This window comes from Periplaneta americana, chromosome 6 (genome assembly GCF_040183065.1).
Source record: "Periplaneta americana isolate PAMFEO1 chromosome 6, P.americana_PAMFEO1_priV1, whole genome shotgun sequence".
Classification (NCBI taxonomy): Eukaryota; Metazoa; Arthropoda; class Insecta; order Blattodea; family Blattidae; genus Periplaneta; species Periplaneta americana.
Window position 1 is genome coordinate 185544939 of NC_091122.1, and position 17740 is coordinate 185562678.

General features: G+C 36.1%; 1 protein-coding gene across 3 annotated transcripts in view; it reads right to left on the bottom strand.

Moving 5' to 3' along the window:
* LOC138702125 (cytosolic carboxypeptidase 1-like) overlaps positions 1–17735 on the bottom strand; it is a 225387-nt gene extending 207652 nt beyond the window's left edge. For 2 of the 3 annotated variants that reach the window (XM_069829721.1, XM_069829719.1), the window contains exons 1-2: positions 17453–17735; positions 1048–1196 (exon numbers count right to left, since the gene is read on the bottom strand). In XM_069829721.1, coding sequence (XP_069685822.1) covers positions 1048–1171 — 124 coding nt within the window. In that variant the 5' untranslated portion in view covers positions 1172–1196; positions 17453–17735. Of the gene's footprint in view, positions 1–1047; positions 1197–10881; positions 10956–17452 lie in introns of those variants that run through there. The other variant, XM_069829720.1, reaches the window with a different exon arrangement.
* Positions 17736–17740: the final 5 nt, after the last annotated feature.

Genomic DNA, 17740 nt, shown 5'->3' on the forward strand with positions numbered 1-17740 from the left:
TAATAATAATAATAATAATAATAATAATAATAATAATAATAATAATAATAATAATAATAATAATAATAATTGTACCGTTTGTAAATCAGCATTATTGTTACTTAAGTCAGTTTTACACTAAAACTCAGTCATCATTGTTCCTAAGCCAATAAAGAAAATGACAGAATTCTCAAATAACTTATCTCCCTATTCTTTCGCAGCTAACATCTTCAAAAGTAATATTGGCCCTACTTACTGTATTTCTTTAAAATAGTTTTAAAAATACCTATTTTCGTTTTTACAGCAGAAACTAAAATTTTTCGCAGAAACAGCTTATTTCCGAGAAAATTCACGACAAATTTAATATAATAAATTGTATTTTATTTTACTTGGTTATTTAACGACGCTGTATAAACTACGAGGTTATTTAGCGTCGATGGGATTGGTGATAGCGAGATGAGGCCGAGGATTCGTCATATATTACCTGACATTTGCCTTACGGTGGGGGAAAACCTCGGAAAAAATCCAACCAGGTAATTAGCCCAAGCAGGGGTCGAACCCGAGCCCGAGCGCAACTTCGGATCGGTAGGCAAGCGCCTTAGCCGACAGAGCTATGCCGGTGGCATTATAATAAATCATGTGTGTATGTGTGTGTAAACCCTGCAGATTATACTTCTTGGTGCATATCTCAATCAGATTTCGTGCTTATCAGACTTGCGGACAGCCTATGGTACAGTCAGAGCGGTTAGAACATATTCTAAACGCTCTGGTACAGTATAAAAAGTGAGCTCTTCTTTCTTTAAACATTATGAGTTAAAACAATATGTAAAATATGAAATGGACAACTTTAGGAAAACACGTAAGCCTATAAAATTCCCAGCCAATTATTTTTTTATACCACAGATGTTACTAAAAATATGTTGAGTTCTCTTTAAGGCGATACGGAGACATGTTGGGATACAAGAAGCAAGAGAAATACGCATATCTGAAGAAAGCTTGTCACGTGTACTGCAACTCCAAGAGATTATCGGGAATCGAATCCAGACCGCTGTGAGGCGTTCAACTCACCATGCGATGCGGCCCGGCTGTGCAGCCTAGCAGCGACTGAACGAAAACCGTCCAAGCTCTCTTGGGGCGTCGCTGCAAACAACTTCAGACGTTCAATAAGAACGTCGCTCACATTTTCATCCATCTTGAAGACACGAGGAATTTTATATCTGAAACAAACAGAATTAATTGTTACAAAGGGTCCAACAGAGGAACTGGCGATTTTAAGAGTTAGCGCGTAAAATACATGAAACATATTGTGAATTTTATTAGTTACAACAATGTAATTTATTCGTCACAACAATAATTCCTTTCTACAATTCACCTTAAACGCTCTCGTCAACAATTGGATCTTCACTCAACACAGTATTCGTTATAGCACTCCACCGACGACAATGACAGTTTACTTGGACTATTACGCACAACAATGAACTGTTAATCTTAACTAATATTTACAAAGCACTATTTACAAATCAGAACTACCAGTTCTCAGTTCACAGTTCTTCTATCTCAGTCACTCGAGTTCACAGTATCTCGAACCACAGACCTTCAGAGACAGTTCACTGTACTCGAACTCAGGTCCCTCCAACTGCGGTCCACTGCACTCGAACTCAGGTCCCTCCAACTGCGGTCCACTGCACTCGAACTCAGGCCTTCAGATGCTGACGCAGTTGCGAACGCACACTCGAGTCGAACTCCGGTACACAAGACTGGCTTGCTTGCTCTGGCTTTCTCACTGACTGGCTCACTAATCAACTGAAAACTGCTGTCGTTCCTTCGCGTCCGTAATTTATAACCACAGCGACGTAGCCTCGAAGGTTCCACGCGTCTCTAGAGATGGCACTCCAGAAAAAGCCAGAGCCCTCTCCTCTCTACCAGCACCAGATGCGCGCGCACTCTCGCCCCACTCTCTCGCCGCGTTGGCCCTTTCCCCTCTTCGCCGCGCGCCATTCCTCCGTGCTCCGCGCGATCTGCTTTCTTGCGGGACGCTGGTCGTGAGTTCGAATCTCATGTCGCTGTCACAATATTTTACGTAAATTACGTTGCATAGGGAAAATAATATTTTACACCATTTTCTATGTTATGTAATCATGGAAGTAAATTAATAAGTTAGATACTCTAATATGTGCTTCAAGACGCTGTGTTCTTAATTATCATCGAGCCTCAAAATGTACGCTCTTTGCCACAGAAAATATTCGCTTTCCTGTAGCTTGAATTTGTCTGTCGTTCGGGTTAATTCAAGATTCACACGGAGAAAAAAGTGCAAAAAAAAAAAAACAGAAGGAATATCAGTTCCAATAATTCAAAGAAACTTCTGAGAATTGATAGAGGACACTATTTTCTACCATTATATTCTCTGCAGAAAATGAGTATTTTTTACATTATTTAGCAAGGCCATCAAAATATGGGCTAAGTATCTGTTCATTTGTTTATTCATTGAAGATTGAAAATTTTCCAGGTATTACTTATGAGTGAAAATAAATTTTTAGTCAATTGAAAATTAATGATCAGTACTAACTTTCAGTGCCTAGTAATCACTTGTAAGATTTTAGTGATTTTTATTCAACTGGTCCAATATGTCACCATCTGTAAGCTCGTCTATCTCAAATATTCTAGTTGCTAGTAATCATAGTTTGGTTTGCAATTAAAACAGTTACAGTAGCGTACCCAGTTCACCAATACCTCACACTGTACATAACGTGATTGAGTTCTGCGATGTAACTATTGTACACAAACACCGTTTTTTCATTATTGCTAAAAAAAAGTGACAATCGCAGAAGAAACCCAATTCCGTTCACGCTGTTGGGACTGGCAGCATGTGTGGTCACTGCTTTAATCTTTTTGATATTTTAACTCTGACAAATGACTGCGTTATTTTCATAATTCCTCATTTAGATCTCCACCGTGGGGGCGCTGTAATGAGTTCTCGAGTTGGTCGCCAAACTCTCTCACTGCAGATTTCTATAATCAAGCACTCCTACACGTGGCGTACATTTTTTTGTAGAAGTTTTTAAATGTATTAAAATTGTTATATTCTTTCAATCTGATTTATTTTGACAAAGAATCTTTAATTTTTCTGGATTTTAACTTCAAATTTCGGAATGCGTATTGATTGTAGAGAACACGTTACTTTCAGTAGTTTTATTTCTCTCCTGAGTTCTGCCGAATTCAAGTGATGCTCCCCTTTACCATCCCTCCGACATCGCCCCACACAGAAATTGCCCGCCACTATCAAATTATATTGCCAGACTCAAGAATAGGGAATTCTTATCTGACCAGCTACCTCAGCTGAAGAAAATGGCGCTACAAAGAAGACACTTCTTTCGTTATGTTTCGTAGAATTCAGTTGCTTTATCATGTTGCAATATAATTTTTGAAAACAAAATATTGAGAAAAGATTTTTGGTCCCATTCAAGACAATGCACAGTGGCGAATCAGGAAGAATAGAGAAATTAGAGGTCTGTACCTGAAACTAGATGTTGTAGCACTACTTAAAAGTAGAAGACTAGAATAAGATGAGAAAAACAATCCCTGATGAAAGCTAGTTGGGGAGAATTACCAGATGGAAGGAGACCGTTGGGAAAACCCGCTGGAATTGCCAGGTGTAAAGGGATCTGGGGCGATTAGGAGGAAATAGGGTCATGGTGGGAGTTAGAGAAGTTTGGAGGAAAATTGTGACTGACCTCAAAAACCTTCAGAGATTTGATGCGCCAAAGTGATTGAAATGATATTCCCATTTGAAGTGTATTTCCTTGAAATACTGTTACTAGAAAAACAATTTAATACGCTCCCCCATAAAAACTGTCGTTCCATGGAAAACATGATATCTGACTTCATTTATGAACTGTACGGTTTAAGTAATATGCCATTAATACAAAACATTAAATCTAATATCCTTCTCCTCGTGATAAGTGCAGCAATGTCAGTGAGTGAACATGGTGCAAGGTCACCACTTAGGACAAATGTTAGACAAAGATACGCATTTTATCCCTATGAAGAGGATACACACTTCTAGTCTTAAGAAAACAAGATACTATTCATTTTGCTGTCGACGATAGAATCTTCATCCTCTGAGTTTGTTTATGGAAATTAAATAAAAGCTAAAATTGTGTCATCCCAAAGGATGTCTAGGAAGTAATTGCAGAAGATTCTATAATTAAAAAAATACGCCCAGTTGTCAAAAAAAAAAAAAAAAAACATACAAAATGAAGAAATGAAATTTGAAAATGAGTTTCAGACAGTACATGTTTAAACTTCGTTTTTATAAGTGCCGAAGAAACACACATCCCTGACCGTGCAATTTAAACATGTTGCTTCACAGAACAAGATGCTGGGCCAGAATACACTAAATCCCGCTGTATGATCACAAAACTGGTTGCGTAGTGTGCTGTGGCTGCAAGTACATTGTAATAGTAGGTCCATATTGTTTAAAGATAGCCTACAGTATACAAGGGCACAATTTTCGGTTCCGTGAGGCACTCGATTTGAAATAGTTTGTTTATTAGGAGAGGAGACTGCAGAGTAGGATGGGAAATATGAACTGCTGTGACCTGCGTCACCTTATCGTAATCGCTAAGGGGGTCAGTGGCGAATTATTAGAGAGACTCGAAAACTTTTATTCAATTTGGCAAATTAATTCGGCAGCTTTAATCATAAACCTCTTTACTATTTCTCCATCATTGAATTGATTTAAATCACAGGCGAGAAATTGCGTAACTAGCCAATAATATTCAATCACGTTGTCTACTTTTATTTTCTTGAATATTCTGGCGTTTCTCAAGATTACTTAATAGATTTGCACGTTCTCGACCTAAAATAATTTCAGAAAATCATATTTCGTTTTCTATGCTCATTTGATTTTTTTTTTTATAAATTTCTTTTGGAAATAATACGCACAAACAACATTTAATTCCTCGTAGGCTACCTTTTAATGCAGCGTGTTTAAGGTATAATGTCATATTTAGTATACTATGCAAATGTTAAGATCATAAATTTTCTTCGGAATAGTACGAAAAATAACATTTAATTTGTCTTACCTTCTAATTCAGCATGTTCTTTATGACATAAGGAATAATGTCGTTGTATATTAAATTTATTAATACCTAATAGGATTTTCGAGCATAACATACATCGTATGTTCTCCCCTTCTAAACAGCAAAAAAACTCTTCCTCCCATTTCTCATGAAATAATCGTTTTCTAACGCGTACACATTGCTTTGATAATGCCATTATGCCACCACTGATATTGCTTATGAAACTGATAGGCTATAGAACCTGCCCACGCCTAGGAGCTACGTGAGGGAGGAACGGGGCTGTGAAGATGATGTCACTCAGAGCGATAAGCTCTGTGAAGGTCAGTGAGGCACAAATTCTCAAGTGAGGCACGATGCCCATCTATGCCCTACAGTAAATTCAGACAGATTCCGCACATAAATAAGCTATTTTGAATTGTTATCAGATAATGAGAGACAAAATTAAGACTTTCAATATAGAATCTGCTACAGCTTATAATGCAAATAATTCTTTGGAAATAATAACGAAAATGTTTGATGACAGAACAACTTCTACAGAATTATACCCAGCTCGTTCGCAAGATCTAATTGTATGTGACAATTTTTAGCGTGGGGGGGGGGTTACCTTAAGAGAGTCAATTCTAATTTCATCAAAAGCTGTCAGCAATGTGTGAATGCAGACGGACACCACTTCGAACAAATTTTGTAACACAGGTTAGAACACGTTCTGAGATAAAAGTGTAATTGTGTGCAAGCTATTAATAGAAGATAGGCCTATGTGTCGAACTACACGGCAGGTTACATTTATTGCCGCTGTCTATCGTCATGCATGCGCTTCATCGGCCCAGACCCGAACCGGACGCTCAGCATATGAATACAAGGCTAACTCCTGCTTATTTTGCAAATGAAACATTAACACTGTGGATACTGACTGATAAAGGAGGTCCGTGACAATCCCTCTTCAAACCTTCACAAAACATGTAAAGAAGGCAGCGAATAATTACAGAAAACGTCCATACGCTGCTTAATATGTTTGAAACACATCAATTATTCATTTTGTGTGTAATGATTAAAGCTCGGACATGGCTCTTTTCCCTATTTTATTCTAGTACTTACGGTACATTACTAAAGCCTGATACATATGCAACCCACCAATCACAAGCATGAGAAGGCTGTATGGGAGAGGAAAACCTTAGAGTGGGCCACTACGTTCGCAACAACGAGCGGAATGAAATTAATATCGTGATAATTTTTGGTCAAATATAGAAATAATAGAAATTCGCTCAATTCCTTGAAACAATTCCTGTATATGTGTGTATCAAAATGTTGAACAATGGAAAAAAAATATATATGGTTTATTTAACGACGCTCGCAACTGCAGAGGTCATATCAGCGTCGCCGGTGTGCCGGAATTTTGTCTCGCAGTTCTTTTACACGCCAGTAAATCTACTGACATGAGCCTGTCGCATTTAAGCACACTTAAATGCCATCGACCTGGCCCGGGATCGAACCCGCAACCTTGGGCATAAAAGGCCAGCGCTATACCAACTCGCCAACCAGGTCAACTCAACACTGAATGCTTAATGCAATTTTGCTAGCGAAATTCACAGGAAAACTTAACATATGTAGAATTTCGAAGGCCATCAAAAGTTGTATTTGTTATAGCTTTTAAGGAACCCGGAGGTTCATTGCCGCCCTCACATAAGCCCGCTATTGGTCCCTATCCTGAGCAAAATTAATCCAGTCTCTACCATCATATCCCACCTCCCTCAAATTCATTTTAATATTATCCTCCCATCTACGTCTCGGCCTCCCCAAAGGTCTTTTCCCCTCTGGCCTCCCAACTAACACTCTACATGCATTTCTGGATTCGCCCATACGTGCTACATGCCCTGCCCATCTCAAACGTCTGGATTTTATGTTCCTAATTATGTCAGGTGAAGGATGCAATGCGTGCAGCTCTGCGTTGTGTAACTTTCTCCATTCTCCTGTAACTTCATCCCTCTTAGCCCCAAATATTTTCCTAAGAACCTTATTTTCAAACAAATGAAAGTAGATCTACATTTTTTTGGTCATTTGAAAGGATTTCTTGGGCTAATTCGGTTTGCTCCATTTTAATTAATAAAAGTAATAAATTAATAGTGTTCAGGGCCCCTATAACATAGCCAGATTTTTTTTTGAGTGTAGGCACAGCCATCTTTTATTATGGCTATATTGTATGATACAGGAATTTAACATTGCCATGAGAAGTGGCGTACGCAGAATTTTGTCAATTTTACATTATCGGAATTTTAAATTTTGTGTATTATTATTATTATTATTATTATTATTATTATTATTATTATTATTATTATTATTATGTTACGGTATATTTATTAATATTATACTACGTTCTTATACAATCTTTGAAACGTAATTTTTCCACAGCCATTCAATTTTTAACCAACAACAAAATATGAAATTTCCTGTGGACCCGGGTTCGATCCCCGGTGTACTCCCCATTTACAACTTGTGTTAGGCAAGCCTGTGGTCCAGGTGTTAAAGTGTTATGTTTTATTTAACGACGCTCGCAACTGCAGAGGTTATATCAGCGTCGCCGGATGTGCCGGAATTTTGTCCCGCAGGAGTTCTTTTACATGCCAGTAAATCTACTGACATGAGCCTGTCGCATTTAAGCACACTTAAATGCCATCGACCTGGCCCGGAATCGAACCCGCAACCTTGGGCATAGAAGGCCAGCGCTATACCAACTCGCCAACCAGGTCGACTGTGGTCCAGGTAACATAGGGGTTTTCTCCGGGAGCTCCGGTTCCCCTGTGGCATACCAACAAATCTCCATCATCATCTCATCTCATAGCGGGTGTAGCATAGACCAGTCTCCTACGGCGCACCTGGGCAACCGCTCAGTTGATCTACACAACTGGCTTCATATGGGTGAATGACGAACAGTCAAGTACCCACCATTAATAAAAAAAATGTTTCACATATTTATTTAGGATTTATATAAAGGTGTTGTAAAAATCATGTAGACAGCTAGACTGTTAGAGGCTAAAGTAACTTTACATCGGTCGTGGTATAAAGTTTCATATATTGTACAGATAAATATTAACAATGATGTCAGTTTTAAATGTAGAGGACAATAAGAGTCTATTGTAACTAATTACGATATACAGTAGCAACTTTAAATAATAGTAATATACGTTACAAGGGCGGTATGTTGACGTTTTCATGTTCGAGGAAAAGATTGAAAAAGCGAAACGTAGTTGAGCTTTTTTTAATTTCCGAGAACATGAAAACAAACATACCGCTCGTGTATCGTACATTATTTTGTGCGAAGGTCGTTTATTACATACCTGAAAGACGAATTTCTAATTAGTTGCAATGAAATCTCCATCTTGGTTTCTGTTTAATGACGGCAACTTTAGAAAACAAAAATATCTATACTCCAGCAGGCCATGATATACGTCTGTCTTTTTTTTCCCCCAGTCTATAAATGCGAACTTAAAACAAACGGTAAGGTTATGTAATCATTTATTTTTCATTTTAATATTTTAACAATATTATTTATATAACATATTGCAGTAATAACATTGGCATCTGGAGTCTTGTTGATTTTTTCACGGCTTCCTTAATGTTACTTGTATCAGGAATGGAATAAGTTTCGTGGAGTAGTAGACTTTGCTTAATTTTTGCAAATATTTAAAAACAATAATTAACAGTGCAATTTAGGTGAAATTGCAGTGGTAAGTTTCCAATTTATAATTATTACTATGTTAAACGTCTCTAAAAATAATATGTTAAAAGCCTAAAGCAGTAAAATGAATGTCGCGCTTAAGCGGTAAGAAGAGGGAAATTGTTATGTGTGTTACGTTGGGAATACTGAATGTGGTATTTCACACTTACCGCGTATTGGTTCTGTGCGGAAAACAAGCAAATACGCACGATCTCGCACAAAATAAATTACACAATTACACGCAATTACCGTATCTATGGAAACCGTTAATCTACTAATAATAAACTTATGTTTTATTTAACGACGCTCGCAACTGCAGAGGTTATATCAGCGTCGCCGGAAGTGCCGGAATTTTGTCCCACAGGAGTTCTTTTACATGCCAGTAAATCTACTGACATGAGCCTGTCGCATTTAAGCACACTTAAATGCCATCGACCTGGCCCGGGATCGAACCCGCAACCTTGGGCATAGATGGCCAGCGCTATACCAACTCGCCAACCAGGTCGACTGCTAATAATAAATCTGTAGCCGAAATTTTTCTGGTAATTTGCGATTTTCCAAAAATAATTGGTCCTAATATATACAATTAACCACCCTGAAACCGAAAATCGCTTTTTTTTTTTAATTTTTATTTGTATGTTTATCTTTCTGTTTGTATGTTTGTTACCTTTTCACGCGATAATGGCTGAACCGATTTATATGAAAATTGGAATATAAATTAAGTTTGTTGTAACATAGAATTTAGGATATGTGGCATTCAAAATATTTTATTCAAAAGGGGGTTATAAGGGGGCTTGAATTAAATAAGTCGAAATATCTCGCTTATTTGCTTTTTGTGAAAAATGTTACATAACAAAAGTTTCTTTAAAAATGATTTCCGATAAGTTTTATTCCATGCAAAATTTTGATAGAACTGATGTTTTTAAGGATATACAAGACTTTTAAAATAACAGTACATTACAATTTCACCACCGCGCCGTCTCAGATTATAGCGTTGTTGTTCCTGCAATAACTCCTATGTGGAAAATATAAAATTTTTGAGTAGGAAGAAAAAACACATTTATTCATTCCATGGCAATGGTACATAGGAGATCGTGAATTCTTACATTTTCGAAAGAAATAAATATAATTACATATCACTATATATTATGCGGTATCACTATTTAAGTTATTTGAAGGGTTCAGAACCATAGCGGGACAAGCGCCATTTACTGAAGACGTAGAGAACAAGGGTTAAAATTAAGTTATTACCATAATTCAATGGAAACATATAGCAAGTAATATAAAGTATACACATTAAAACTAAAAGATACGTCAATCCTCATTAAACTATGGTTGCATGTAATAACAATTAAGAAACATGTTAAAGGAATTGTCATTGCACCAAATGAGTGGTCTCTGGACAAAAATGGTCGCATTTTAATTATTTAAATACAATTTAAATTAAGTAACGTATTAAATGTTTTATCTTTCTATGAAACACGAATGTTCCCTGGATCAAATGTCATATTTTAACTATGTAATTATTTTATATTTATTTCTAACGGGTGCAGAGGAGCGCACGGGTACGGCTAGTTTATAAATGAAGTACAGGCCTAGTCTTAATGATTGGATATAGAGAATATTGTTTTTATGTGTAATACAGAAAACTGGAGTTCATTTTATTTGAGTGCATATGAAATCGTTTCATTAGGATTGTCTTTTAAATACAGGTTAAAGAAAAGAAATTTAAATTGCATTATCACAGCAAACTAGTTGCGAAGCATACGACGAAGTGTACGTCACTTGTTCTTAACGTGGTACAACACGATGAGGGATTGCAACACACGACCGTGGCTTTCAGGCAACGTCAATACACCGCGGAAACAATTTTATTATTATTAATTTTATAACCCGAAAGATAACTTACTTGAAGAATATGAAACACTGCTCAAACACAAAAAGAAAGGGAGGGCGGAATGCATTCAGGATATGCAACAAAAAATAATAAAAAGTTTGTTTAAGCAAGGGATGATATGTCAGAACTGTCACAGAGGACGTCGAGAACCGGATTACACGTCACTCAGCGTCAGTCACAAACCAGAGATTCAATTACTCTGCCATACGTACCATCCACACACCGCTCGTATTAGACTGTCAGATGTTACCTAAAATGTTTACAAATATTGCATCACTACTGAAGCTTCCCCAGTGCCAAATAACTGTTTATATAGCTTCCGAATAGTATACAGCTCCCTCGCTAGATGGCAGAAGTTCAAGCGAACAGCGGCCAAACATTTGTTGCCAAAAATTGATTAACTACATCAACTGTGTTCTATATAGGGAGTGACTTTCGAACTCTTGACCTACAATATTCCCAACCATCTGTGCCCGATTATTCTTTCTCGTAAATCATATTAAATTTAATTTTAAAGATATATGGTGTGTCTATGAAACTAGCGGTCACTCGGGGATTGCGGCCTAGCCTATGTGTGATAAAATTATTAAATTACTGTCCGCAATTACTTGAAAAATAGAAATTGACAACATAGAAAATTGGATGATTTGGTAAAGGCGTTACATTCACTTTATGGTGCATATATGAATCATTCTCTGGATAAATTAAGTTACTATTTTCTGTCAAATGACATTTCGGGCCAAACGTCACTCCCACGTCACTCTCACTTACACCAGACTTTAGTACGCAGAACGCAGAATTTGTCCTAACTTACACTTTAGACGTAACTTAGTCAAAAGTTGGTAAGATTCAAGATACGTGAAGACCAACCTCATACCTCATTTAGTGCTATAATTTGCCTAAAATACTAATCGGATATTTGTTTGTGCGAGATCGTGCATATTTGCTTGTTTTCCGCACAGAACCAATACGCGGTAAGTGTGAAATATCATATTCAGTATTCCCAACGTAACACACATAACAATTTCCCTCTTCTTACCGCTTAAGCGCGACATTCATTTTACTGCTTTAGGCTTTTAACATATTATTTTAGAAACGTTTAACATAGTAATAATTATAAATTGGAAACTTACCACTGCAATTTCACCTAAATTGCAATGTTAATTATTGTTTTTAAAAATGTTCAAAAATTAAGTAAAATCTACTACTCCACGAAACTTATTGCATTCCTGATACAAGTAACATTAAGGAAGCCGTGAAAAAATCAACAAGATTCCAGATGCCATGTTATTACTGCAATATGTTATATAAATAATATTGTTCAAATATTAAAATGTGAAAAATAAATCATAACATAACCTTACCGTTTGTTTTAAGTTCGCATTTATAGACTGGGGGGGGGGGGGGGAAGACAGACGTATATCACGGCCTGCTGGAGTATAGTAAACACAGAAAACATTTTATAGCAACAATGTTGGAGAAAGATATTTTGGTGTTCCGAAGTTGCCGTCATTAAACAGAAACCAACATGGAGATTTCATTGCAACTAATTAGAAATTCGTCTTTCAGGTATGTAATAAACGATCTTCGCACAACATAATGTACGATACACGAGCGGTATGTTTGTTTTCATGTTCTCGGAAATTAAAAAAGCTCAACTACGTTTCGCTTTTTCAAACTTTTCCTCGACCATGAAAACGTCAACATACCGCTCTTGTAACGTATATTACTATTACAGTATGATAAAGTTAAGTTTATGGGCTGGAATGGAATTTCTCATTACTGCTATATTACACCTATTATTATTATTATTATTATTATTATTATTATTATTATTATTATTGTCCCGCGCCGTGACGCCGTGGTCTAAGGCATCCTGCTTAGGATCCGCGTTACGGAATGCGCGCTGGTTCGAGTCCTCATGGGGGAAGAAATGTTCTCATGAAATTTCGGCCAGTGTATGGGACCGGTGCCCAGCATCGTGATGCAGGTTGGGGAGCTACAATGGGTAGCGAAATCCGGTTGCGAATGTCAGAAAGTCCAGTCTGCTATTTTTGAAGCAGCAATATATATTTTCAACCTTAAGAGTGGGTGTTTGCAAACAGTACAGCAGCAATTACGGAGCTATGGGAATAACAATGAGCAAAGCTTTCTGGAGTAAAAATATCATCAAGGACTAATGGCTCGGTAATTCATACAGAGAAAGTAATGAAACAAAGGCATTGTTCTCGAGTTCTTTCGTACGATGTTGATTTTTGAATACAAAAGACAAATTCTATACTGACAACTAGTAGTGAATATATTTAAGTATCTTCCGAATTATTCCCTAACCGTAAACACTGCTTAGTGGTCAGTAGTGCTTGTTGCAATTCCTTGACGCCACTTGGAACTCAGGGTTACGGTTTCGAATCTCGCATAGGATACAGACCTCTATCCATTGTCAATGTGATGTTTTGTAATGTTTTAGGTGGAAAATCAATACCATATCGAATATGTCATTAGAATTCAAGTGTATTTCTAATTTTACTGGAAAGCTCCATGGAAGAGGAGAGGAGAGACGAGGGGAGGAGAGATGGTGAGGAGAGGAGAGGAGAGGAGAGGAGAGGAGAGGAGAAGAGAGGAGAGAACTGCTGAAGTTGGAGAGCAATATATAGAACACGTTTGGCGATATGAACGTAATAGGCCTAATGTATTTCTGTAAAATATACTGTGCACCAGTTGTGTTCGAACGAAATCACCACGCCTAACGGGCAATGTTCGGTAATGCTAAGGATGGATTCAGCATTCTTTATGGTTGCAATGAAGCACTAAAAATAATTGATTTCACAACGCTTTAAGCAGCATAATAATCGGCACATAGCTCGAAGAGGACATTGAGAGAGTTCATTATTTTTTTTTATTTTCAAGTAAGTTCAGAATGATTATTTCATGATAATTTCTTACAAAACAGAGAGAACCATTTAATAATAATGAATAATCATATCAACGAAATAACCCCCAAACTTAGCTCAGCATGCTTCGCAATTAGGTCGTTACAACAATTTCTAAACAGCAGTATCTTAAAGACAATATATTTTGCCTATTTCCATTCCATTATGTCCTACGGAATAATATTTTGGGGAAATTCTGCAGATAGTAAAAATATATTCTTATTACAAAAAAGAGCCATTAGAATAATAGTTGGAGCAAAGGCTAGAGAATCATGTAGATTATTTTTTAAAAATTAGAGATTCCAACCTTAACAAATAAATACATATACTCTATAATAAATTTCCTCTTATGTAATAAAGAAAAATTTCCAACTAATTCAGCCATACATAGTATAAATACCCGCAAAAGAATGATTTTCATACGCCATCAACAAATTTACCATGCTTTCAAAGGGGAGTACGTTACATGGCGATAAAAATGTAATAGTCTTCCTGAAGACATTAAGAATCATAGCCAAAACCCTGCATTATTTTAGGTAAAACTAAAAAATTACTTAATACCTCACACTTTCTATTCTGTAGATGAATTCTTGACATTTAACAGTACTGTGTAAATATGTTAATACTATTAAATGGTAAACATATTACATTGTATAAAATATTATTGTTATTAAGGTATTAATTCTGTACATATTTCATATTTGCATTTTATATGTATTGCATTTATATTTAAACGTAAGAATTGGACATGTTCTTTATTCTATGCTATAAAGCAAATGTAAGAATATTATGGAACGAATAAATCTATCTACCTACCTACCTACCTACCTATCTGTCTATCTATCTATCTATCTGTCTGTCTGTCTGTCTGTCTGTCTGTCTGTCTGTCTGTCTGTCTGTCTGTCTGTCTGTCTGTCTGTCTGTCTGTCTGTCTGTCTGTCTATCTATCTATCTATCTATCTATCTATCTATCTATCTATCTATCTATCTATCTATCTATCTATCTATCTATCTATCTATCTATCTATCTATCTATCTATCTATCTATCTATCTATCTAATCAATTACTAATTTAGTATGAACTTGCTAAGTTCATATTAAATTAACTGATACATTATTATTAAATCTGATGTAGTTTTGAACAAAGTAAGAGAAACAATAAAATTCTGCTGTACATAACCCATGTAAAGAGAAGAAACATTCCCATGTTTATACAAATGTAAGATCAGTTGAACAATGGATGGCAAATTTAATAGAAGGGGCTAACATCAATGGAAAAATTTCTTCTAAATGTCGAATCAAAAATCAGAAGACAATCCGGTAGCAACAACAAAGCAAAGGAAACAGTGATTCACAGACGTTAGAGAAAGGGGTCACGTCAGATGAAACTGAGGATCCAACTGAGTCAGGTATAAATAATTGCCTGTAGTTTGCAAAAGAATCGCCCATTAAGAAAAGGCAGCTAACAGACAAAACGTACATCCCAAGAAGATAAAGAAGGCAATGGATTTGTAGTTTTAACAAGAATGTTAAATTATGAGTTCCTTCTAAGTGAATATGAAGCACCTGAAAGTCATTATTTGGAAGCATTTCTGGGCGTGTTCTTTAAAAACTAAAGATATTACTATGTCACTCTTGACTTACATACTCCATCGGCAAGTCTATCATGCTATCAAAAAGGAGTGCGTTATATGGCAGTAAACATTTTTAATAGCCTCCCTATCGATATAAAAAATGAAACTCAAAACATAAAATTATTTATGGCCAAATTAAAGAAGTATCTAATTTCTCACGCCCTTTTTTCTGTAGGTGAATTCATGACATTCAATAACACTTCATGAAATTGATGCTAAAACTTTGTGTTGTACTAGTAGACTATATTGTAAATCTCGTCTGTATATATTTCATCTAGACTGTGACTATAAATTAAGATTTTATAATAGTATTAAGTTTTTTGACTTGTTTCATATTCTAGCTGTAAGCACGTATGAATACCATGGAATGTTAATAAATACAATACAATACAATACAATACAATACCTAGCTTAAGTTGGTTCTTAATCGAAATAAATACTCATAATGGTTTTGTGTGATTTTGCAGAAAATTGTTCTTTCATTCTACATTTCTACAAGATGAGGTTAAGACCAGTGGTATAATCCACAAACTTCATTTGTGGACCCCCCACTGCCATAAAAATTTTGTCAGAGCCCTTCACTTCGCTAATGTTTTAATGAATGTTGAAATTCTACAATACTACGACAAGCTAAGAAGGTTTTATTACAATGTCCCTAGTAAGAAGTAAATAGCCTAACTCTTCAATAGTAGCTGTTGAAAACATAAGCTAATCACTATTTCAATATGTTACGTAAAACTTCAATACCCTCCCACACCACACACAGTTTAATAGAACTCTTCTTTCATGTAGGAAAAGATTTTGTGAATATTTTGTGCTTCTTCTCCCTAAAAAAAAACATCTAAACATCGGGCCTCCCATTCATTCATTGTTTTACATGTGGCTGGACTGTTATTTTTTTTTACTCTGATACGTCACCAAACATCGTAAGATGAAGATTAAATTTGATACATTTCCTTCCCATCACATAGAATCAGGGGTCGTCAGCACAGAGCACGCTGGGGCTAGCCTCTCTTACCCGCGGAAAACGCAGTGCACTATAGTGCTCTCGTAGCTGCTAGCGGGTATGCTCTCTATCTCTCCAGTGTTGCCAATTCAGCGGTTTTCCCGCTAAATCTAGCTTTTTTGGATAACCATCTCGCGAGTAAAATTATATTATCCCGCTTAGCGGGAATACTACCGGTTTTTAATCTTTAAAGTTTTGAAATGAAATTCATATTAGCATTACAAGCGGCTTTCATAATTACATTTAATTCGTTCAGTGTGTGTTCTGTGAAATAATGGATGTGTTAATGTAGTGATAATTCCATATTATAATATGTTACCGTTAAAACCCGAAATCCGTCAAAACCAGTTTCAGCTAGTAAAAACTAGTTTAATCAAATAAAGATAGAAAGTGAGTTTTCGTATAGGCCTAATCTAGAATCAATGTCAGGTTAGGTTTGGTTTGTTTAGGTTTTTGTTTGGTAAAAGCCTAAAAAAACCTATACAAACCATACCTAACCTGTCATTGATTCTAGATCTTACGAAAATTTGCTTTCTATCTATCTATATTTTAAAATTACTTTTTACTAGTTGAAACTGGTTTTGTCGAATTTTGGATTTTAACGGTAACATATATCGTGCAATAAGAATTTAAATATGTTGTATCTGTGATAAAAGTATTCAAAACTGCTTTATAGTGCCACATTGGCAATGACAAAGTATGCAATATTCGTTATATTGGCGGGTGGATGCTCTATCTTGACCATTATTATTATTATTTTTATTATTATTATTATTATTATTATTATTATTATTATTATTATTGAATAATAAGTATACATTAAAATCTAGAGATATTTGCTAGAAAATAGCGGGTTTTCGAAAGTCACCTAGCGGGATTATACGAACTGTTGGCAACACTGTATCTCTCCCTGTTGCACGACAGTGCACACGGGACGGCACCGCGTACCCATTGGACATTTTAGCGAGTGCTGACGACCACTGACATAGATACTCTGACTGTGATAAAATGACGTCAGTCAAATTGTGCAGTACTGGTAGGACACTGTATTATAAGAGGGAAAAGCATAGTAACAGAGCAATTTCAATTATACCACGTGTTCATTGAAACATATATATAACTACAATAGAATACTGTCAAATTTAATTTCTGCTCTAATTACACATTCCAAATTGTCAACTTGAAAGATAACCTTAAAAGTTCTGCTACTCACTGTCATTATTGTAGAAAACACCTCGTTCTCTTCATTAAACGGCAACATTTTAAGACATCATTAAAACGTATTCTTGCATTTCAACCCACATACACATTAAATTTATCACTTAATTAAAACTTAATTTCACGTAATGTAACCAATCAGCTGTTCCATACTTTCATAAGAATCTCACAAAACCCGCACTACCGACTGCAATGACAAGAACATTCGAAGCGCCTTTAACGGTCAGAAAAAGAAACTCGATTACTTGCTAGTAGTCATCATAGTGGCCACTGCATTGCAGCA